The following is a 25,053-nucleotide window of genomic DNA, read 5'->3' as shown; positions in this document are numbered from 1 at the left end:
CCTTCATCCCTCCACTCCACAGACCAAATGCCATCTTTGATTTAAGACTCAGGTCAGGTGCCCTCTCTTCCATGACCACTTTCATAATTGCCATTCCATCTCTGAAGTCCCATAGCTCATTTCCTCTTCACTCACATTTTCTATCTTATGTTAGAATTCTGCAATAAGAGTGAGGTCTCCAAGAATTCCAGAAAAAGAAGTCATCTCTTGGCTCAGAGCATTCTTCCCTTATAGGAAAACCTTCCTGGGAAATCAAATTCATTCAGTCTTCATTTATGTATTCAGTCATTTGACAAATATTTATTAAGTGCCTCTCTCTGCTAGGCAGTGGGATATGGCGGTCAATAAGACTGACAGGGCTTTTACCCTCATGCAGCTTCCAGTCTAGTGGGGAAGATGGACACTAAGAAACAAAAAAATCAATGCTGTGACAAGTGCCATGAAGGAGAAGTACAAGAGCGCCTGGGTGGCTCATCGGCTAAGCATCCGCCTTTGGCTCAGGTCATGATCCCAGAGTCCTGGAATCGAGCCTTGCATCATGCTCCCTGCTCAGGAGGGAGTCTGCTTCTCCCTCTCCCTCTGCTACTCCCCCTGCTTGTGCTCATTCTCTCTCTCTCAAATAAATAAATAAATAAATAAATAAATAAATAAGAGAAGTACATAGTACTGTGAGAATGCAAATGAGGCTTTTCTGGGAAAGTTAAATTTAAGTCAACACCTGAGCTGGGACTTGGCCAGAAGAGGACGGGGGATGCTTGAAAAAGTATAAATTGAATCATCTCAGTGGCCATTGTCACTGAGCTGTGACAGACTGATGTTTCCAATCCCTGGTTGACTATCTTGTCTTCAGATAATGCTAGGAACAAATTCACAGATGTTTTTCCTCCGACCCCCTGTCTTCTAGCTTCAGGCAGACCACCCCCTTTACACCAACAGTCTTCCAGTCACGAAAGTATGATTTCATATGTTGTATTTAACCTTTCTTAGTTATTATTACATCCCCATCCATCAACTGATTTTGTTTCATGTTAACTTTTCCCAATTTCATTCTCAAAGGGCAACATTAACTTCATGCTTTATGGGTTCTTATTGTCAATATCACCTACCACAAAACAAAGAAACAAAAATCTTTGTTTTGTTCACTGCTGTATCTCCAGTGCTAAGATGCCTGCCACATAGCAGACACTCAATATATATTCATTGACTGGATGGATGGATGGATGGATGGATGGATGGATGGACAGATGGATGGATGGATTTATCTTCCTTCTTACACCAGAAGCTCTCTAAGAGCATGGTACTTGCCTAGTTCATAGTTGTGTTCCTCCAGCACTTGAAACAATGCCATGCACATGGCAGGTAATCAATTTGCTTGAAATTTGCTTGATTTTCTCTATGACTGGATCAAACTCCCTGCTTTTTCAGGCAGCTTGTTCTGCAGCTGAACTGCTCTAGCTATTAAGTTCCTCCAACTCTTGGGCTAACATTTGCCTCCCCACTGGTCCTAGTTCCACCCTCTGGGCCCAAAAAGGGTAAATCCACATCCTCTGCCCCATGGCACCCCTTCTGATGTTAGGGACAGTGACCTGGTTCCCTGTAGTCACTTACAAACAGGACATTTCTCCAGCATGAACTCAAGTACTTTAAAATAGTCTGGAGTACTCCTAACATACTTCAAAGAAGGTCTCATCCCTCACAAGTCTGTGAGGTGTTCTGCAATCCCACAGAGATCCACTGTATGAGCAATTCTCTCTCGGGGTCAGGAACTCAGACTGGAACTGATGGTGATAACAACAATTAATGTTTACTTTGCAATTACTTATGGTTTACTGGTTAATCCACATAACACCCTGGGGATATAGGTCAGGGTTTCTATGCCTATAAATGGTCAAGGGAATCAGGCAAAAGACAAGGGCCTCAGCATATTTTGCACACATGCTGGGGTCCAGTGGAGGAAAGAATTGAATTGCTAGGATCTCAGTGGCTCAAGAACCCATGTCCTGGCTGATCCACCTGGAATCATCACTGGTCTCTCTCCTTGGTTGACAGAATCACTTTGGGTTCAATTTCATTAAAACCAGATCTGTGAAATGCTACAAATTCTAGGATGAGAGGTAAAGGGAGAAGAGGATACAGAAGACAGAAATCAAGGGCTTACTGTGTGCCAAGCTCTGCATTAGCCTCTGGGCACTGAAATATGTCAAAAATGTGTCCAAATACAGCACCTTACTCACAACAGGCCCAAAGCTATGCATGCAGCTTTGATACTATTTGAAATAAGAGAACTATTAGCCGGAGGCTCAAACATCTTTTTGTTACACATAGATTTTATCATAGTGGGATTTACTCTGAATCCTCTTAGAACTGATACACTTGGGTCACAAAGAGTCTACTAAAATAAGTACATATATTCAATGTTGTCAACTGCATTGTATTGCAAACACACAAGACATTTTCAGTGACTCCTTACATCAAACAAAGAATCTTTTCCAAATCATTTTATAATTTGAATAAATCCCTTCTTTAAATTGGATTTTCAAGAGAGAGGCTTCCTCCAAGCAGTGATTCTCAAGCTTTGGGGAGATTTTGAATCCTTAAGGAATCCGGTAACAAGCCACATGGGCTTCCCCCAGAACAACACATAGATTCGCGTAAGAACAAAAGATTTCATAAAATTCCGTCTGTAAACTCAAGGTAAAGATCAGAAGAGAGGTTGGCCCCTGATGAGACTTTGCAGCCATTGCAAGGTCTTTGATTTCCACTCTGAGTCAGATGGGAAGCTGCTGGAGGGTTTTGAACTTTCATTTTAACAGGAACTCCTGGCTATGGTGAGGAGAATAGACTCGCAGTGGGCAAGGGCAGAAGGAGGTCACTGCAATCATCCAGGTGCCAGAGGACAGTAGTTTGAACCCGGGAAGTTGCAGTGGAGGAGCAAGAAGTGGCCAGATTCTGATACAGCGTGAAGCCGAAGCTACAGGATTTGCTGACCAGATTGGATGTGATGTGTGAACGGAAGAGGTGAGTCAAAGCTGACTCCAAGGGTTCTGGCCTGTGCAACCTGAAGGCAGGAGTTGCCATCACCTGCGATGAGGAAGGCTGTAGGGGTATGAGGTTGTTGGAAGCAGGACAATAAGAGGCAGACTAAGAGGAGCCAAGTTTTGGATATTTTAAACTCAAGATGCCTATTACGCATCCGAACAGAGATGCTGAGGAGACAGTCGGATATCCGGTCTGGAATTCTGCAGGTTGGGCTGTAATAGTGGTCACATGTGAAATTGGAATAAGAATATAATAATGCCTGCATCATGGTACTTACTACAGGGAGGATGAAACAAGACAACGCATGTAAAGTTCTCAATATGTCCTAGATACGTTTTAGCCATTATTTTAATGGAAACTTCAGTTCTCTCAGTCAGTATTTCTATCATAACTATAAAGTTATGAGTGTGGTTGCTTTTAAGATTGATCACTGTCTGTGGTGTCAGTTCTTGGGTGATTTACAGAAGAAGAGTCTTGAGCAATGGCAGTGCCATTGGAGTTGGTCTCTAGCCCCCAGAGTTTAAAATTTGGAAGGTTTTTGCATGCATTCAACAGTCTTCCTAGTTAGCTTAATGTCACATGTCTTAAATAATCAGTATGTTACTCCATCGACCCAGAATTTATTTTAGGTTTCCGAGAGGGTCTGATGTGGAGAATGAAGCAGTTTATCAGGAGAAACTGAATACCAGCAAGGACCCCGCAGGGAAGACATTCCCAGCCCACTCATGTGGCCCTGTGACACAGGAGGTTTGAATGGAAGGACACGTAAGAAATGACCACCTATCATGTCTTGACTTCAGTAGCTACAGATGGAATCGTTGGCCACAAGTTCATCTGGCTCCTTTTAAAATTGATTCACAAAGGCCACGACTCATGTCTTCCCGAAATAGCAAGCTTCTTAGACGAATCTTCTTGGAGAAGCACACCCTTGCTATCTTGTGTTAATTTATTCAGTGATCTTTAGCTGTTTTATGTTGAGAAAGTGGAAACAGAGCTGGTGTGGTTTTATTACACACTTCCAGATCTTTGAAGCAATGCGCTGCTGGCATCAAAACCTAAACAATGTCTGAGGTTTCTCATTCCTTTTATATCTCTTTGAATTTTAACTATAAAATCCTTGACCCTGTAATTCTCTTCAACATCGATGACAGAGTTAATGCTCCATAATTGTCTATTAATAATCCGCCTAATCTCCAGCTGTATCCAAAGGAAAGGGGTGATGAAGTGGTTCAAACAGTCCAAAAATGAGTGTGTAACAAATAGATGACTAAGGTCACGTACAATCACAGATCTTGTCTGATGGATTTAGCAACGGCAGCACACCACCACCGATGGGTAGATGTGCTGTTGAGAGGGGAGAGAGGAAAGGACACAAAAGAAAGGCTCTTTCCGGGGCACCTGGGTAGCACAGTCGTTAAGCGTCTACCTTCAGCTCAGGGTGTGATCCCAGCGTTCGGGGATCGAGTCCCATATCAGGCTCCTCCACTGGGAGCCTGCTTCTTCCTCTCCCACTCCCCTGCTGTGTTCCCTCTCTCGCTGGCTGTCTCTCTGTCACATAAATAAATAAAATCTTAAAAAAAAAGAAAAAGAAAAAGAAAGGCTCTTTCCCTGAATCCTTGTTTTCTTCCATCTGTAAATGAGGCCACATAAACTGAGTTGATTGCTGCTAATGAGCAGGGTAATGCTCAGTTAAACTCCATGAAACACCAATTTCATTCCTTCTCCCTGATCCTTTTGCAAGTTTCTAATAATTGCTACATTCATTGTGACCAGGCTTCAAGTGGATCTCCGGGGGTGGCTCCACATGAGAAAATAACTCTTCTCTCTCCTTTCCCCCAGGAGTCAGGAGAGGACACCTCGGGGACTAATACCTCGGGGTCCCATAGCCCAGCAGGACATGGGCATCCCTATAGGCACCCCACCCCAGCCTCACTCTGACAGAACTCTGGGTGCAGGAGAGCTAAAAGATCCAAAAACTGGGGACTCTAACCTCAGCCACGTCAAGTTGATCTGTGGCAAGAACTTAATGAATTGGTACCCTATGTCTGTTTTTCTATTTTAAAGGAAATATTTTTTGTTTCCTATTAATTTTTAAAATTTTTGGTTTTATATTTTTCCAGCCAAGCCGAGAAGGAGAAGGAAAGAGTTTTGTCCATATTCAGGCATGGTGGTGACAGAAGAAAAAGCTTTCTAGGAAGAGGTGTTTATCCCCCAACATCTATTGGGCTTCAAATTTAGAACTCAGGTTCACTAGAACAATACAAGGGTGTTTTTTTTTTACATGGACAGCATGACCGTAAAACTTAACATCCAAACCAGGATACTTTTCCAAGTGAAACAAGGCAATATAAATAATGCCACCAGTATAATAAGCATAAACGGGGACTGTCCAAGCAAGCAGACATCACTCCGATCACCAAATGAGTCCCCAGCCTACCGAAATCTCTCCTTATTCAAGAGACCTGACCCGAAAGAAGTTTCCATGGCTAACACTGAGAATAAATGTCCTCGTCTCCCTACTGGGATAAGTAGGTCCTAGAGTTTTATGAATATGGGAAAAGGTTTCTTTCTTCTTTCCCTCTTCTTTCTCTTATTCAACAATCTCTCTAGCCATTTTAATTGCAGAATCCTTTCGCAAGTTCTGTCTACCCATCCTTGCCATCACCTTAGCCCCTACATCCTTGATCCAGAAAGTTCATACAGGAATCTTGAAAATTATACAACCTGTCTCCTGAATTCAGTTAGTGGACACTGGGCTGAATATATAAAATCCCACCAAGAGAGACAGTAGGATTTAGACTTAGTTTTGTCTGCCCTACAAAATAGGACAGGGATCCTAAGGCAATTTGGGGGGTCCTATCAGAGACAGCCCTTCTCAGTGTCAACGTGGGGCTCCTCTGGAGCACAGAATGTGCATGACTCAACTCTATATCCACAGTGGCCATTTCCCCACATGGGATTGTGTAGACCGAGTTCTCAGACATGCCATGGAATGACCCATCTGCTTCCTCACACCCCTTAGCCCCAGGCTCCTGAGTGCCCATGGTTTTCTTCTCCTTTCCTGTGCAGTAAGGGGAAATCCTGCCCAGAATCCCACATCAGCTGGCAGCACTGGGCTTCTGCTGCCCGCCCCCAGGTACTGGCTAGCATTCTGCTTTTCTCAGTACTTTGTTGAGCCAAACAGGGCCTCCCACAGACTCCAGGCAACAGGTCTGGGCTCAGGCTGAATCTCTTTGGTTCCGTTCAGTTTGGGAACACTCAACAAAACCCATTACCTTCTCAGCCCCAGGATGGATGCTGGAGACACAGAATGCAGGTCACACACAACACTGAAAGGCTGTATATGCACCTGGGCACGAGTGGTTAAAAGCAATGACTGCAGTGGAGCTGTCTGGGTTTGTGCTGTCTCTACGACTCACCACCTGATTATCCGTAGGTGAATACTTACCTCTCTGGACCTGAGTTTTTCATTTGGAAAATGGAAATACAAGCCTGCCTCAATGCGTTGGTGTGAGAATTATGACGACAATTCTGATTATGATCATTATGATTTAGAACCAAGCTTGGTACAGAGCAAATACTCAATAAATTTAACTATTTGTGACTTTTGGCTCCTCTTCCCTGGGAGCCTAAAGCTTGGCCCATTTCCCTTAATTCTCCCTGCATCGGACAGGTTTCCTCACCTCTCAGGAGGGGCTTTTCTTTGCTCCTGGCCCATCCCAATGCTGAGGGCCAAGAATGACACATCTCCACCCTAACCTTTGGCTGGTGCCTTAGCCACTAGGATTCAAATTCAAAGCTTTTAAGAGGTTAAGTGATTGGGGCGCCTGGGTGGCCCAGTCGGTTAAGCGTCTGCCTTTGGCTCAGGGCGTGATCCCAGAGTCCTGGGATCAAGCCCCGCATTGGGCTCCCTGCTCCGCTGGGAAGCCTGCTTTTTCCTCTCCCACTCCCCCTGCTTGTGTTCCCTCTCTCCCTGGCTGTCTCTCTCTCTGTCAAATAAATAAATAAAATCTTAAAAAAAAAAAAGAATAAGTGATCGTCTACCTTCTCTGAACCCAACTGAATCATTATGTAAGTATTTCTCTAAGAAGGAAAGGAAACTCTTGGTCAACACAGAGGAAGGACTAGATTTGAAAGGAGTCACCTAAGCCAGGATCCTGAGCATACCTTGTGCCCACGTATTTCCAGTTCTCTTAGAGCCAAAGGCAGGAGTTTCCACATGCTTCTCAGAAATTCGGATACCAGTGAACGGTAAGCAAAAAGGAATCTTCCCAGGAATTTTTCTGAATCATGTTATTTTCTTCTCTAGTCATCCTAAGTTCTCCACTGAATACTAGATCTTAACTAGTAATGGTTGGTTATGATGTATTTGTTCAATTAGGCAAATACATACTATACTTTTCCTCGCACTTCTCAAGGAATCTTTAATTATCAAAGCCACTACTACCCATTGAAGACAGATAAACTTCAAAATAAACTGGATTTTTTTTTTACTTGGCTAAGGCAATTCTGAATTTCCATGACTTGATAGCCTCACACTCCAAATAATTTCAATTCACCCACCTAACACTTCCACTCAAAAAGACGTGTTGTTGTGATGCCTACCACCCATGTTCCTGGTGGTACTCCTTGCATCACCTCTAACACTTAGATTTTAGATAATTTTTTTTGTTTTTTTAAAGATTTTATTTATTTATTTGACACACAGAGAGAAAGAGATTGCACAAGCAGGGGGAGTGGGAGCAGCAGGCAGAGGGAGAGGGAGAAACAGACTCCCCACTGAGCAGGGAGCCCGATGGGGGGCTCCAACCCAGGACCCTGGGATCATGACCTGAGCCAAAGGCAGACGCTTAATCGAATGAGCCACCCAGGCATCCCGACATTTTGGATAATTTCAGTGCAAAGGAATAATCAATACTATTGCCAATAAACATAAAAACTTTCCCCAAATGTGATCATATTTTTATTAAGAGAAAATCACCACTGCTCCGCCGTCCACCTTCACCCACTCCAATCTTTGGAATTGCCTCCTTCTGACAGACTTGAGTTAGATCCTCAAGACACAATGGTGCACTATTGTGCCCCAGAGGTCTCTACTTCCAGGATGATTTCAACAAATCTCTGTCCTAGCTTGCTTTCCTTTTGCTGAAGGCTGCCGCTAACCTGGAAGCAAAGGTTCAGTTGCCCTTATGCTCCTAGTACACACTTACCTGCTTCCTTCCACCCGTGTCCACGGAGTCCCAGAGCACCAATCCTGGAAGGGACTTTGGAGACCAGCTAATCCAAGTCTTCATTTTACAGACACAGACACTGGAGCCTACAAAGAGGAAGACATTTGGCCAAGGTCACACAGCTCATTAATGAAAGAGTTGGGACTCGAATTGTCAAACTGGAGATTCATCCTCCTGTGGTGTCATTCTTCTTCCAACTGGTTCTTGTGCTCTCTGCCCTAGTTGGCTTTCATGTATTTGCCACACAGTCCACACCCTCCTGGGATGTGCCAGCAGCCTGTGAGGCTCACACAGAGTGAACTCATCCAGCCTCACTGGCCCCGGGCTCTTTACCTGCAGAGGAACGAATGTCACGTGACTCTCTTGGAAACATACGCAGTGTGTAGGGACACATGTGATGTTCCGGTGTACCCAGCATGGCATGTCTGCCAAATTTGTCACATTGAGAAGCAAGCAGAGCCTACAAGCCATTTATAATATCTGATGCTTTTAAGTCCTTTTTTCTAGGCCTATAATTTCAGATTACCCTACAACAAAAGCTTGGTATTGTGCCACCCCAAAACAATGTATTGTTTTTGTTAACAACAAATATTTACTCAGGAGATACTCTGTGAACATTTCCCATTTGTGAGGCATTATGCTACCAGGAATAAATGAACAGGAAATCATGATTCCCATCCTTTTTCAGTGGAGGAAACAGGCACACAGACAGTGGCCAGATATTGTGCTAAGTGCCTTGACTCTGGGACAGCAGGCACAAGTCTTAGAGAACACAGAAGCAGCAGCTAAGTGAGCACAGGCGGGTTAGTGGAGACTTTTTTAAGGGACATTTTTATTTTAGAATAGTTTTAAGATTTACAGAAAAGTTGCAAAGATAATACAGAGGGTTCCCATATATCCCTCACACCAGTTTCTCATTGTGTAAACATCTTCTGTTACTATGAAACATTTCTTACAACTGAGGAGCCAACATTGCACATGACTTTGAACTAAATTAGTAGAGACTTTTTGAAGGAGGTGACATCTAAGGTGATTTCTGAATGACACTAGGAGTTATCCAGATGAAGAGGTAGGAAAGATCATTTTCATCAGAAAGAAAAGCATGTGCAAAGACCCAGAAGTAAGAGTTTGGTGGGGTCAGGGAACAGCCAGTTGCAGTATGTGGATGTGGAGGTGGGAAATTGGTGGGGAAAAGAGAAGGCTAGAGGAAGAGTGAAGAAGAGGCACCCAGGTATGGGAAGAGGAGTGGAAAGTGTCGAAGTTAGTGAAGAAGATAGGAATGAGATCAAGAAAAGGCCTTCTAAACGGGGCTGAAGCATTTGTACTTTTTCCTGAGTACCATGAGGAATAATTAAGGTATCTTTTCCAGGAGACTAACAGTATAAAAATTATATTTGTAAAGGTTAGTTAGACTGCTGGGCAGAAAACACAACTGCAGGGAGAAGACAGAAGAAAGAAGACCAGTTGGTGGGTGGCCAAAGCAAAAAAAAGTGGTTGGAAGGGATAAAAAGAATATAATGAATTTTAGAGATAGTAAGGACACAGAGTTGATGGAACGTGATGGTTAATTAGATATAGAGCCAAGGGGAGAAGGAAGGCTCAAGATTGACTCCAAGGTTTCTGGTTTTGGCAGCTGAATGGACTGGATGGTGGTATCGGTCATTAGGCAACACAGCACAGGAGTTAAGGTTGATTAGGAGGAGAAGATGACTGGTTGCACTCTGAACAGTGATGTATGAAGTGCCCATGGGACATCCAAGGAAATGGTGAAGTCAGTAGGTTGGTTGGGTATATGGGTCTGTGTTTCTGGAGAGCATTACAGGTTAGAGACATATGTGGTGAATCATTAGCTTAAGGATGGCAATTGAAGCCAGACTAGACTGCCCATGAGAATAGAAGAGGAGAGGGTCCAGGAAAGAACCTTAAAGAAAGTGGCCAGGGTGCCTGGGTGGCTCAGTCGGTTAAGCAGCTGCCTTCGGCTCAGGTCATGGTCTCAGGGTCCCGGGATCAAGCCCCGTGTCGGGCTCCTTGTTGAGCTTCTCCCTCTCCACTCTGCTCATGCTCTCTCTCGCTCTGTCTCTCTCTCTCAATTAAGTAAATAAAAGTCTTTTTTAAAAAAGAAAGTAAGTAAGTGGCCGTTTAGGAGTTGAGCCTAGGAAGAGCTGTGGAAGGAGGATGTGGAGCGGCTGGAGGAACACCAGACGAATGTGGTATCCGTGAAGCTGGGAGGGGAGAACTTTCCTGAAAGGGTCATGTGGCCAGTAGTGTCAAATTCTGCAGGCGTGTAGAGGCCCACAAGGGTCCCTTGGATTTGGCAATAAGGACTTCCCTTAAAGGAAGCAGTTTCAGAGAATCGGTAGGGCCAGAAGCCCAATCTGCCGTCGGGCTGCAAAATGAATAGGCGGTAAGGACAAGAGAACCAGGAGCATGGATCGTAATTTTAAAAAGATTTACTGTGAATCAGAGGCCGGAGAGAACTGAGATGAAGCTGACAAGTGATAGCAGGTGCTGTGGCAGTAAAAAATTACTTGTGCCATTTAGAGTATTGCCGAAGCCATAATTTTTCTGGAGAAAAATTATATGCTACGATTAGTAGTAGCTACCATTTAAAGAATGCCCACCATAGGCGAGGCACTTACAGGACATCATCTTATCTAGCTTTTAAAACAACACTTTGAAGTAGGTATTAGATCTCTCTGTCACAGATGAAGAAACAAAAGCCCAGAAAGATTCTGGCACAAGGTCTCAGAACAACTTTATAGAGGAGCTGGAAGTTAAACCTAACCTTTACTCCAAAGTCCATATTTTTCTTACTGCCACCACACTACCTCTCCTGAACATTTCCTACAGCTGGCCTCCATTTTACAATGCAAATGTCAGGAGCTAAAATGGGTGGTCAAGGAATTCCACCCACCGCTATGAGAGCCTTAAGGGAAGAGACAGATAACCCAGGCACCCACTTCTTGTTCAAGGACAATTTCTGAGTAAGGAATAAAGAGTCTCTGGTTTTGAATCCCAAAGGTCCTTGCCAAGGACTTAATATGTCCCCTTTGTCGGGGAGGGGGGCAGGGAAGTGGCTCGTGGTGGCAGGTGTGAGGCCAGATAGCTCAGAGTAAATCAGTCCATCACGGCTAACTAGAAAAGTTAAGGTTGTCCATAAGGGAAAACTGAAAATTGTAAGAGAATTCTGCAGGGGCGCCTGGGTGGCTTAGTGGTTGAGCGTCTGCCTTCAGGTCAGGTCATGATCCCAGGGTTCTGGGATCAAGCCCCACATCGGGCTCCCTGCTCAGCAGGAAGCCTGCTTCTCCCTCTCCCACTCCCCCTGCTTGTGTTCCCTCTCTTGCTGTCTCTCTCTGTCAAATAAATAAATAAAATCTTAAAAAAAAAGAGAGAGAGAGAGAGAGAATTCTGCAAAAATTATTTTTAGCCTGGAGAAAACAAGCATAAAGGAAGACCCAAGCTGCCCTGACACATTCATAAGGAAGAATGATCAGACTAGGTCTGGACCCTCTGAAAGACAATGATAACTAAAACCAGTGGGAATATGGTAGAGAGGGGCAGATCTTGGCTCTAAGGAAAAGAGCTGCCTATCCACAGGTGTCTGAAACTGCCCAGTAAAGTGTGAGCTCTCTGCCACTGCCGATGCTCTAACAGAAGCAGGGATATTGAAGGTAGCGGCCAAGCATCAGAGAAGGACTTTGAGAGACCCTCTGGAGAAGACACTAGGGTAAGTTCACATAATAAAGGCCTGGCCTTTATCCTCCCCAACTGAAGTCTAAATATTACGTGATGAGAAGATTGGCCCGTTCCTTCATTCACAATCTGTATACCGCATAGCAATTCAACTTTAATATGCAAGATCAAAATGTATTCCTACCTTTAGGGAGCTCTGTGTTTGTTTCTAAGATGAGAAAATACGCTTGTGGGTATCTACTCATTGGCTTTGATCGGGCAGGTCTGTCATCCTGAAAATGTCAGAGACAGGCTGTGGAGAATGGATATTGATAGCCTTACCTTCGTCCTGTGGAGGTTGGACAGAAAGAGCTCACTTCTTGCTTTCTCAAAGGGCTCCTGACGTGGGGTAAGAGTTCATCTATCAGTGTAGGACTGGACCTGCAATCATTGAATCCATAAAAAATTATTTCTTTCCCCTTCTTTCACTTTAAAAATATTAATGGAGCATCTATGATGCTACAGGCAAAAAAAAAAAAAAAGGCACTTTTTATGAAAGTCAAGAAACTATACCCAGCTGTATACACATTTCCATAGCATATATATGTGTTTGAGTACTGGGGGTAGGGTGGGAGTAGTGACAAAATCAGCTCTCTAATCTCTGCAGGGAGAAGTCTGGTAATAATAATTATTAGGTCAATGCAAACTTAGACTTTCAGTATGTTTTATTTTCCTGCCACAAAATAATTAGAACTTATAGCACAAGGAAGCAAACCTCCTCTAAAAACAAACAAAAATTTCCACCCCTTGTTTGTAGTTCTCAAAAGTCTAGAGATCAGACACCTACACTCTTGGCCAGAGAAAGCTTTTTCCTCAGGAAAAAAAAAAAAAGAGTAAAAATTGAGAACTCTGAACTTAGGGTAATGATTATAATGATTAGAAAAATGTTTATGTGTGCACAAAGATAGTGTTACAGTCATGTTCCCTGGAACTTATTTATAGAAACAATATGAAAGCACATTAAATGCCCAAAGGTAGAGAATTAGTTAAATAAATTTTGGTACATCCATATAATGGAATACCATACAGCCACCATTAATGATGCTTAGAAGAATATTTAAAGATATAGGAAGATAGTCAATATAACTTAAATGAAAAATGCAAGTTAAAATAGCATATACCATATGGCCCAGCTTTGTAAAAAAAACACATATATAGGTGGTGTGTGGACATATATATATACACACATGCCTAAAGAAGGAGAGAGGGCTACATGTGTATACGATAGAAGAAGAAAGGCTGATAGAATGATCGCCCAATATATCAATAGTGGTTGTGGAATTGTGGGGGATTGATCTTTTCTTCTTTTTCCCTTAATTATGCATTTTCTAGGGGCACCTGGGTAGTATAGTCAGTTGGGCATCTCTTTTTTTTTTTTTTTAAGATTTTATTTATTTATTTATTTGACAGAAAGAGAGACAGCCAGCAAGAGAAGGAACACAAGCAGGGGGAGTGGGAGAGGAAGAAGCAGGCTTCCAGTGGAGGAGCCTGATGTGGGGCTTGATTCCGGAACGCCGGGATCACGCCCTGAGCCGAAGGCAGACGCTTAACGACTGAGCCATCCAGGCGCCCCTAGCATTTGACTCTTGATTTCAGTTCAGGTCATGATCTCAGGGTCATGAGATCAAGCCCCACTTTGGCTCAGCACTTAGCATGAAGTCTGCTTGAAATTCTCTCTCCCTCTCCCCCTCCCGCTCTTGCTTTCTCTCTCTCAAATAAATAATAAAAATAAATCTTTAAGAAGAGTATTTATTTTCTAAATTGTATAAAAATAAACATGCACTTTGGTGAAAAAAGAAGTTATTAAAGTATAATATGGTTATAATATATATTATATGTGGTTTCATATAATTATATTGCTATAAATAAATTAAAGCAAGTAAATTTTAAAGTTCTTTCTTTAATCTTGCCTATGATATGTAAAACTTATTTAATGTATTTTAAAATCATTATTTAATTATTTTTATTTAGGCAAACAAAAACAAGTTGTACAAAAACATGGAAAAATAAATCACTACATAAAAATATTATATAGGATTTTAAGTAAATTTCTTTGGGGGAAAATTTCCTTTCAATGTGATAACCAAAGGTACCAATATTTTAATTCTAAAGGTTAGCAGGTATGAAGTTCATCCATTCATCCACTCAGGGGTTACTTTCTGAGTTTTTACCGTGTATAAATATCTGTCCCGTTGTTTGGAGGATTAAAGTGTGTGTTTCTTGTACTTGAGGTGCTTCCAGTCTACTTGAAAAGATCAAACACTCATGAATCATCCAGGCAACAAAGCCCTAAAAATTAGAACAGATAATAGGGTATTAGAGAAAGCAAATGCCAGTGAGGTGAAGGTTATCAAAATTCTACTCATCTTTTAAAGTCCAAAAGGACTTCTTCTGGCTGGGTAGTAATTTCTAGAAGTAAGCTATCCCATCTACTGGGTGAGGACTCTCGTTAACATCTATCACAGAGCAGTCCTTCCCTTGGTGGGTCCTGAGTGGACTTTAAAATGAAGTTGATTTGGGAAACAGCAGACCATGTTCATCTCCTGAAGAAATGAGGAAGAAGACACGTGGAATTGTCTAATAACACCGTCCAGGTTAACTACTGCTGATGGGGGTGGAAACATGGAAAGAAGTACTGCCATCAGCCTCTTGATGAATAGCAGCCACCCTTTATCCTGTCCCTCCCAAGCTCAGGTCAAACAATACCTCATTCTTCCAATCCTTACCTCTGAGCGGAAGATTATCAATGAGAATTCACTAAGTACTGAAATCTGCAAGATCACGGGGAAAAGTGCTGGACTGGGAGCCCAGAGACCTACCTTAGTCTCAACTAGCTATACCTCTAGATTCCCTTTGGGCCTCAGTTTCCTCATCTGTCAAGTGAAGGGGTTGAACTGTTCAATACCCAAAACCTATAGCTCCCAATACATTAGAAACCACAAGATTCCTGTAATTATATGTCAGAATTATTCCCCAGTCATGCATCATCTGTTAATCTCTGACCCTGTAAATACAAATTCCTCCCCAATGATGGTATTAAAACACTTAATTCTCTTATGGGTAAATTGTGCGCACCAAACATTTGTGTGCAGTACTGTCTAAGAAGTCAAGGCAAAGGAAATAGCTCCTAAATCCCTCCTGGGATCAAAATGGAAAACAAGACAGGCTATGACATCAGCCACCATTTCCTCTATGATCAGACTGCAAACATCAATATTAAATTATGTGTGCATACTTTTCATTTTTGCCTTTCACTGCACAACCATAGGGAATCCTTTGCTTTTAGCAAGGTGAGGAAGGAAGAACAGGAAAGATGAACACATATTTTCAGCATTTTTGAGCTGCAAGTGATTTTAAAGATTAGACCCAATCCCCTAATCATTCCAATGAGGGGGAAAAATGAAGAGTTCAAGCTATGGCACAGCTCACACTCCATTGCTCATTTCCTGAAGGGTAGGAGCTCCATTTGCGGTACCTAAACAGAGGGTCAGTGGACAATACCACCACCTACAGGCCATAAGCGGAGGGGCACCAAAAAAAAAGACAAAAAAGGAGCCTAAGCTCTTTAGTGAGTTTCCTCCATTTCAGGTGGAGGAGCCAAGCAAGGGGAGGACAAAGTTGATCAGGATGAATATTTCTGAAACAAACACAGTTCACCCTTCTAGATTGTATCCAGAACCAGTTCCTCACTACCTTCCTGTCTCTCTACAGGTAGGCTGGCAAGCACCACACCTAGTTTCTAAGAGACTTGTTATGAGAATAATATTGCCCTTTAACAGGTCAGCTATTTGCCACCACGTCACCTGTCCAGTCAACAAGTGCTGCTTGATACAGCATTGGATGAATAAAATTCAAATGCTAAAAATTGGATCTTTTTACCAAGATACATGATTTTTTTTTGCTAAATCTCTCCCCTCTTTGGTTCCTCTGAATCCAGGCAAGTTACTCAACTCATCTCAGTAAAGAAAATACGGTAGTTCTATATGAGAACTGTTTATCGAAACTCAGTCAGCATCAGGGATCTTAGTTACTGGAATCACATAAGAACTCATTCCTTGCCAGTTCACTTTGCCTCGCTTATTCAGATGGATGAGATACGCTTTATTGTTACATTCTTCCTACTGCTGGCCAAACACTGGCTGTTTTGATGCCTGACCACATTTGATCAGATTTGGACATCCATACACTCCAGACCAGAATGCCCTAGATGACACGATTAGAATTGAAAATGCTCAGACTGTTAGAACTGAACAGGACTCTCAAAAGCATTTAATCATATCTTCTCCCTTTACAACTAAAGAAATGGAGTTGCATTGAAACAGAGACGTGTCCCTGGTCACATGGCTTGATAGTGGCAGTGCCAAATCTGGAGGCCATGTCCTTCCACAGCCCCTGCTGCTTTCCAGAGTCAGTGCGGGCTTCCTAACACTCTCAAAGTGTTGAATGGAGGATGCTCCTTGGGAGCAGTCCCTTCCATTCCAGAGCTGCCTCTATTCCAATGCATGAATTATAGATAGAAGAGGTTACCAAAGCCTGAAAATGCAGATGAGTTCTCTTTCTTGCCCCAATGTCCTACATTCTGTCAATCAGGAAGGTGGGCAGTTGGGCTTTAGTTATCAGTTATTGCATTAAATTACTGTTCTAACATCCAAAATCCACTGTTGCTATGCAATGTGCAGTCAGGAAGGCACATTCTGGTTTTTGCTTTTTGTTTATCAGAGAGGGGGAGAGAGGTGGGAGGGGTAGAGGAGAAGGGAGAGGGAGAATGCCAAGCAGGCTCCATGCCCAGGGTAGAGCTCAAGGCGGGGCTCAATCTAACAACCCTGAAATGATGATCTGAGCCACGATCAACAGTCGGACACTTAACTGACTGAGTCACCCAGACGCCCCAGGCACATTCTGGTTTTGAATTATGTGAGCAATTCAGTCATCTGGTTTGTGTCCAAAAATTATATATGGCTAGTTGACATGCAAAATTTGGGCCTGCACTGTTTTGATGAATCTGTGACAGGAAATCTGCACTAAACCTCTACCTCCTGACTCCAGTGAGGCCCATCCAGGCAGGCACTAATGGTTAAAGACTAACAAAGGAGCAGTGGGGTGCAGGGGAAAGAGAGGGCAACTTGGCATTATAATCTGCATTAGAACCCTGCTTCTGCTTATCACTAGCAGGATGACTGTAAGCAGTGCACTTGGTTTCTCAGCCCTCCTCTCCTCATCGGTAAAATGTTGAAAGGAGCTGAACTTGTTTTTATACACTGTACTACTGGGCAAATCTACAAGGACCACTTAACGCCAAAAATGAGAACACAGCAATAATATGGAGTTGAAAACTTTTGTCTGGGTCCCACAAATCTAAATACAAAACCCTATTGCAGAGGTGTCTGGCTGGCTCAGTCAGTACAGTATGTGCTCTCAGGGTCCTGAGTTCAAGCCCCAGGTAGGGCATAGAGCTTACTTAAATATATAAATATTTATATTATATATATTAAAGTACACATTTATATATATAAAATAAAATGGGGATGACAATAACAAAAAACTTACTACATTTACTAGTTGTGTAATCACAGCAAGTTTCATCATCTTCATCTTTTTTAACTTATGAAAATTTTCACACATGCTCAAAATAGAAAGATTAGAAAAATTAAAATGATATATTAATCACCAGCTTAAGCAATTTTCAACATTTTGCTAATATCGTTTCATCTCCCTTCCTCAACACTTTTTTTTCCCCTAAGGTATTTTAAAGTATATTTGGGCAAGTTGTTTTAAAGCTCTCTGTGCTTCAGTTTTATCATCTAGGAAATAAAGGTTTTAATATCTAATTCATGGAGTAGAACTGTAGCTATTGTTATTTACGGTGGTATCTGTGTGCATTGTCCCCTCCGAGGCGTAAAAGCACTTTGCAGCGTAGCGCGCCGGGCTCCAGACGGAGCTTCCTCAACAGCCGGAAGGAACCGGAGTCCTGCGTGGTCCAGACTGCGACGCCCTCTTCAGGCAGCCCCCTGCAGAACCTCTAGGGCGGGATGAGGATTGTCCCTCGCAGGCCCCCGTCACCGCGCGCGAAAACGAGGGGCGGGAACGGGAAATGGGATGGGGCCGAGTTCCGGGCGCCAGGCAGCCTCCGAGGAGAGCCGAGCGTGGCAGCTGGAAGCCAGGGAGGCAAAGCCGAGATGTTCCGGATCGAGGGCCTTGCACCGAAGCTGGACCCCGAGGAGATGAAACGGAAGATGCGCGAGGATGTGATCTCGTCCATACGGAACTTCCTCATCTACGTGGCCCTACTGCGAGTCAGTGAGTGTCCTTCTAGGCTGCGGCCATGAGACCCGCGGGGAGCTCGCGGACACCACCCACCCAACTCTGGTTCTTTGGGGACCCGCGAGCTGAGCTAGCTGAGCGGTCGCGTGGAGGGTGGGACATGTGGGTCGAGATCAGCGGGCGCAGGCGCGGCTTAGGGTCTGCGGGCTGGGGTCAGAAGTACACGCGCTGGCCCGGACTGCGAGGGCGATTGCCTCGCCTGCCTTAAGAGCGTTTGAATTGAAAGAACCTCAAGGGTTTATTCCCCCCTCCCCTCCCGAGCTGCGGCCCTCATTTTGCCGACAGAAACTGAGGGCTAGAGTAGAGAAATGGCTGGCTCAAGGTCACGCAGCGGTTCAGTGGATGATCTTGATCTAGAATCCAGAGCTCTTAATACCAAGTTTCCTTCTTTCAGTGCTGATCTCTGAAATAACAAAAAGGTTTGCTGCTTTTGTTTATTTGTACAGAGAGTGAAGTAAATAATTTTTTTTGAAGGAATGAGAAGAAAAGAGTAGGAATCTATAGGATTAATAATAATACCTGAAGGTTTATTTGAATTTACGCTTAACAGAAGCTTATTTGCGTTAGCTGGTCTTGACAACGCTTTGAGGGAGGCCGGGCTTAACATTCTGTATATCCCTTTTGCAAATGAGAACTCGCCTTTCAAAGGCGGTCTTAACACAAAATATCAGAGTTAAAGGCACACTGAATATTAGAGATGGGTGCAGCTTTGTAGATCACTTCTCTACTTTTACGGATACAAATCTCAGAAGTGATTTGTACCCCACCCCCCAATTCTCAGTTCAGTACTCTTTTCGTTGCACCTTGCTGTGTATTACTGACAGGTCTGGATGGAGAGGCAGGGGTGATTCAAAATGAAAGCCATACCAAGGTCATCCTGTAGAAGGTTCAAATTGGGCCTAGGCCAGAGCTCGCTAAACCCGGTACCCCATCACTGACTATGGTATTACCCTGCTTCCCCAGGAGAGGGAGCTCTGCTGAACAGAAACAAAAATCCTGCTCCTTCAATAGCTTTTTGCAACTCCCAACTTATTTTCTCCTCTTATCTTTTTTATTGACTTAGCTGCCAGTAAAATATTTGCTTCTTTTAAGTAACCTTTGTATCTTATATGAATTGGTTTTCTTAAAAAAACATACAGAATACTGTTCCACATTACCTCTTTTAAAATGGAGATATAATTCATAGTATACAGTTCACCCATTTAAAGTGTACAGTTCAACCTGTCTATTCATAAGTGGACAAAGATGTGGTGTGTATATACAATAGAATATTACTTAGACATAAAAATCTTGCCATTTGCAACAACATGGATGGACCTATAGGCTATTGTGCTGAGTGAAATAAGTCAGAGAGAGATGAATACCATATGATTCCACTTATTTGTGGAATATTTAAAAACAAAATAGAAACAGACTGATAAATACAGACAACAGTCTGGTGATTGTGAGTGGGAAGAAGAGTGGGGGATAGATGAAGTAGGGGAAGGAGCTTAAAAGGTACAGACTTCCAGTTACAAAAGAAGTAAGTCACAGGGGTAGAATGTACAGCATAGAGAATATAGACAATACTGTAATAACTTCGTATGGTAGCTAGACTTATTGTGGGGATCATTTCATAATATATAAAAATACTGAATCACTATGACATACACCTGAAACTAGTAGGGTACTGTATGTCAGTTGTACTTTATCTAAAAAGAGAAAAACTTTTAAAAATGATGGGTATATAATTTAGTGGTTCTTAGCATAATCAGAATTATGCATTTTAGAACATTTTCTTTACCTCTAAAGTGGACACCGTGCCCATTAGCTGTCATTCCCCATTTTCCCCCTTCACTTTCCCTTGGCAACCACCAATATAGTTTTTCCTTGTGGATTTGCCTGTTCCGGACTTTTCATATAAATGGAATTGTAGAATATATGACCTTCTGTGTCTAGCTTATTTCACTTTGCTTGTTTTCAGGGGTCATCCATATTGTAGAATGTGTTAGTATTTCCTTCCTTTTTATTGCCAAGTAACATTCCATTGTGTGGATATGCCACATTTGTTTATCCATTCATTTGATGGGTGTTACCTTTTTTTTAATCTGGTAAGAATTAGAAACATGTGGACATACTGCTGACTTTGTCAACTTTCAATGGATCTCAGTATCTACAGTTTAATGTTAACAATATGTTTTATTAATTTAATATGAGTATTGAGAAAGAAGATCCTTTTGGCAGCCATTTTGGTCACGGCCCCTTTTATTTTCTAATTTTTTAAATTATGGTAAAATACATATAACAAAATTTAACTATTTTTAAGTGTACAGTTTAGTGGTATTAAATACACTCATAATGTTGTACAACCATCACCACCATCATCTCCAGAACTCTTTATCTTGTAAAACTGAAACTTTTTCTATGATTTTGACATCTCTTAAGGCTCTCATATGAGTGTTATCATACAGTATTTGTCATTTTGTGACTGGCTTTTTCACTTTGCAAAGAGTCCTAAGGTTCATCCATGTCATAGCATATGTCAGAATTTCCTTGCCTTTTAAGACGGAATAATATTCCATTGTATACCACATTTTGCTTATCCATTCATCCATCTTTGGATTCGGATTGCTCCTACATTTTAGCTAGTGTGAATAATGCTGCTGTAACATGGATATGCAGATATCTCTATTTTTTAGTTTTTTGAGGACCCATCACACTGTGATCCATAGCAGGTGTACCATTCTACATTCCCACCAACAGTGCACAAGGGTTCCAGATTTTTCCACATCCTTGCCAGTAGTTTGATAGTAGCCATCCTAATGGGTGTTAGTTGGTATCTTATTGTAGTTTTAATTTGCATTGTCCTAGTGATTACTGATGTTAAGCATCTTTTCATCTGCTTATTTTGGCCACAGCACTTCACACAGGATAGTAATAACACTTCTTTAGATCCCTGTGACAATATTTTTGTTTTCTAACCATTTCTGTTTGTACCCTCCTACCAGACCCTCAAAAACTGAAGTAGGACTGTGTCATATGTGATTTGGATTACATAAGTGATGTAGAGCTAATCAGTGGGAGAACCAAAATCTGTGTCTCCCTTTTCTGCTTCCCCAGTGCAGTGTTGTTTTCTCCCACCCTCTGCCTTTTTTCAAATATGTGTTATTATTATTTTTTTTATTATTTATTTGAGAGACAGCGGGAGGAGGTGCAGAAGGAGAGGGAGAGAGAATCTCAAGCAGACTCTGTGCTGAGCAGGGAGCATGACGCAGGGCTCAATCTCATGACCCTGAGATCATGACCTGAGCTGAAATCAAGAGTTGGACGCTCTGTCGACTGAGCCACCCAGGCGCCCCTCAAATACGTTTTAAAAGGTGAAATATGCCAATTTGTTTCTCCTACCATTTTGTTCCTTTGACAGTTAAATCACCCAAAGTAAAAAGATGGTCTTTTGAAGGAGGATTGAATTTACTCTTTATGGTCCTAAGAGAAAGAACTAACTGGAGAAAAGATTTTATATGGTATAAGAATGCACCTTCGAATAGTCGGAGCTTCGTGACACGGGAAGGACAGTGAGTCTCTTTTGCTAGGTTATGCAGGCAGAGGCTTGGCCATTATTTGGAGTCATTTAAAAAATGCAGTGAACTAAATCTGTAAGATTTTTTTCCCCCAGTCTTATAAATTCCGTAATGTAACTTGTGGGCTAATAGATCTGAAATTCTGGGTTTGTTTATTTTTCTTTCAGCACCTTTTATCCTAAAGAAATTGGACAGCATATGAAGATGGGCAGCACATGTGAATGCATGATATGAGGAACCCAGTTACAATTTCTACTCCTATCTGCAAAAGAATAGGCCCAGAAAGATGTAAGAGACTCTTTGATTGAATGGACATAAAAATTCTACTTGTTAAGAACAAGTTTGGCTCCGGTAACTGACCTTCATAGCTAAAATTTAAAACTACTTGGGAAGTAAAGACATCTTGGGTGATAATACACCCATATGCCTGTGATGTTCAGCCTCTGTGAATGTTGATATAATTGTAAGTAATGTCAAACTCCATTTTCTAGCAAGTATTAATTATAAGGGAATTACATCTACACTAGCACTGTCTCGTTAGTCATTTCTGTACCTTTTTACTTCTGTCTGGAGAATATATGTTGGAGAGTTCCTTATGATTAGTTGTGTTTCACAGCCACAACACTGAAGCACAGGACCATCAGCCTATATTTTTAATTAAAGTAGCAACTAAGAAAAAAATTGGGATTTTATTTCTCTTAACCTACTTTTTGCTGCAGACCTCTTTAATGTTGTAATTATTACAAACTACATTAAATTGAGTTCCTCTTGTTTTGGACTGAAGGATTTGCTGATGCTGATAAAGTGACATTATTTAAGCAGTCTTTGTGAAAGGTAACATTACTGCTTGATGCAGGGAATCTATAGTACCACTAAAGGAAAAAATGCCATTTTATGTCAGATAGTTCTCTAAGTATTTTGGGGAAGGGGGACAGTCCTTAACCTTTTTCCTGGAGACAGCTACATTCACCTCTTTTTAGCTAATTGTATTGGTATTTACCTTCATGTCTCTAAATAGCATGATTGTATTGTTATTTTATGATTTTTTTTTAGATATTGCCTACTGACTTCTCTGTGTATGGAAGGAGTAGGTCTCTTTCCTCACCTCCATCACTCTTATCTCTTCTCATTTCTTCTTCTTTCCAATATACTTGGCGTGCTTTTGTGTGAATCAGTTTCTTGAGGACTCTAAATACTGTTTGTTTTCTTTTCCTGTATATCTTTTTGTTTTTCCTAGGCTTCATTTTCTATACACTTACCACTAAATCAACTAGACTCTTAGCCATATACCTAGTTGATCACAGTGTTAAGTTTCACTAGGCATGCTGTTTCATCTTCCCAAATAAGTCTTTCCTGGAGCTTTCTGACCTGTGCCAGTCTGGACTCTGGTCTCCTGTGCCTGATGTAGGGCTGTATTCTGGGATCTCCCTTCACTGCAATCCTGGGAATTCCTTTTCTTCTTTTCCCATGTTGGATCTTTTTTTTCCCCCTGTATCTTGTTTTCTTTATCTCATGTCCAGTGTGCATTTGAGTATGCGTACAGTACCTTTGCCCATAACTGCCTAGCATCCCACAATCCAGAGAACCCTCTGTTTTTACCCTTTTCAGAAAATAAACTTCTAATTTGGGAAGGGAACGGGGCAAAAGAGGCTGCTTAGCTACATAGAGTTGCAGAAAGCATTCTGAATACTTAAACCTTCAACCAGTCCCTATTTTAGTGTCTACCTCTTCACTCCTACCAAGGTAGAGGAAGGCACCAGTTCCTTCCTGAAACTTTTAGCGATTCTCTGATATAAGTTGGGTTGTTTGTTTTGCTTTTCTACTGCTGACTCACCATTCCGTTTTCTTGGGGGCTACCATGTTATTTACTACTTGTCCATCTGCTTTCCAACTTCTAGCTTTTTGCTGCTATTGTCTCCTCTCTTCCCATTCTTTTAGATTTATGCCTTAAAACAAAAATCTTTGCTGTCGTTTAATGGAATTTCAGGAGGCAGTGGAAGTAGATGCATGTGCTCAATCTACCATCTTTACTCAAACAGCATATATTTTTACCCTGTGATGCTGTGTTTCGTGTTGGTAATTTATATCCATTCCTGACCTGAGGAGGTGTGGCGTATAGCACCACGGTCACCATCACTGGCTCTAAAGACAAGCAGGCTTGATTTCGTGTCCTGATTCCAACACATAGGAGATGGATGACTTTTAGCAACTGAACCCCTGTATCTCATTTTCTTCACCTGTAAAATTAGCGTAGTGGGAACATCTGTCTGCTTCAAAGTATGTAAGAATAAAGTAAGAGAATGCAAGTGGAGCCGTGAGCACAGTGCCTGACATTTGGTAAATGATATTTATTGTTAATGGTTAGTGTTTGGCATAAGGTGATTAGAAGTGATTTGTGCTAGCATTCGCTGCGTTAATAGGTTTCATTCATATTTTCAGATGTTGTGAGATAGCATGTTTATATTCTAATTGTATACAAACTTCAACATTAGCAAGTACTTAAATTCACTGTCTGATAACTGTTAATTTTACAGATGAGGAGTGAAGATTCTGTAGCTAATAAATAATAGCTATCCAAGGTTTAGGGGCTCTTAATGTTTATTTATTGTATCCTATCCTTAAGTGCTTTTCTTGGGATGTATGATTGTTACTCTGGATTCCAGCATATGTTCAGGCTAGAATAAGGGAAAATGTGATGGTGCAGTTTTTATTGCTGAGTTTTTAAAATTCAGGCCATGAACTCCACAGGGAGAGGGTGTTGTGTCTAATACTTGTAATGAACAGTTTGGACACGGTACATCTGAAAACATGTGGCCATGTGTATATATTTGGTTTGAATGTGTAATGTGAAATAGTAAAGAACCATAGCAGATTTGAGTTTTGTAAACTTAAAATGGAGCATAGAAAGAAATGCGGATAATTGAGAAAATGTTAATCCACAAGCAGATTTTGTAGAGGGATACGATCTTGGAATTTTGCTCCTCAATTAGGTTAGTGTTCTTCCTGCTATCACTGAATTTCATTTTTTAACTGCTTTATCACTGCTCTTTGAAGTTCTTCCACCAAGTAAGTTAGCATTTCAGTTACAGTGTGTTCAGTAGTTTACAGGTGGGCAAACTTGGGCCTAGATTTGGAAGGAAGAACAAGTGTAGGAATGTGAACTTTTAGGG

The 25,053-nt window shown here is 41.8% G+C and overlaps 2 protein-coding genes across 2 annotated transcripts in view; one reads left to right on the top strand and one right to left on the bottom strand.

Annotated features, from left to right (window-relative positions):
- The window catches only part of FRMPD1 (FERM and PDZ domain containing 1), a 140,717-nt gene extending 132,174 nt beyond the window's left edge, over window positions 1-8,543 (bottom strand). Inside the window, exon 1 of the mRNA XM_057313604.1 lies at window positions 8,250-8,543. The gene's annotated coding sequence lies outside the window, so the exon portion shown is untranslated. The remainder of the gene's footprint in view (window positions 1-8,249) is intronic.
- A 9,542-nt stretch (window positions 8,544-18,085) lies between these two features.
- On the top strand, window positions 18,086-24,465 carry TOMM5 (translocase of outer mitochondrial membrane 5). The gene is made up of 2 exons (XM_048223147.2): window positions 18,086-18,299; window positions 22,051-24,465. Exons 1-2 carry the CDS (start codon window positions 18,179-18,181, stop codon window positions 22,083-22,085), a joined length of 156 nt encoding a protein of 51 aa, XP_048079104.1. The 5' UTR covers window positions 18,086-18,178; the 3' UTR covers window positions 22,086-24,465.
- The last annotated feature ends 588 nt before the right edge of the window (window positions 24,466-25,053 follow it).

Source organism: Ursus arctos, unplaced genomic scaffold (genome assembly GCF_023065955.2).
Source record: "Ursus arctos isolate Adak ecotype North America unplaced genomic scaffold, UrsArc2.0 scaffold_18, whole genome shotgun sequence".
Lineage (NCBI taxonomy): Eukaryota > Metazoa > Chordata > Mammalia > Carnivora > Ursidae > Ursus > Ursus arctos.
The sequence above is the reverse complement of the archived record's forward strand: the minus strand, read 5'-3'. Positions and strand labels throughout refer to the sequence as shown.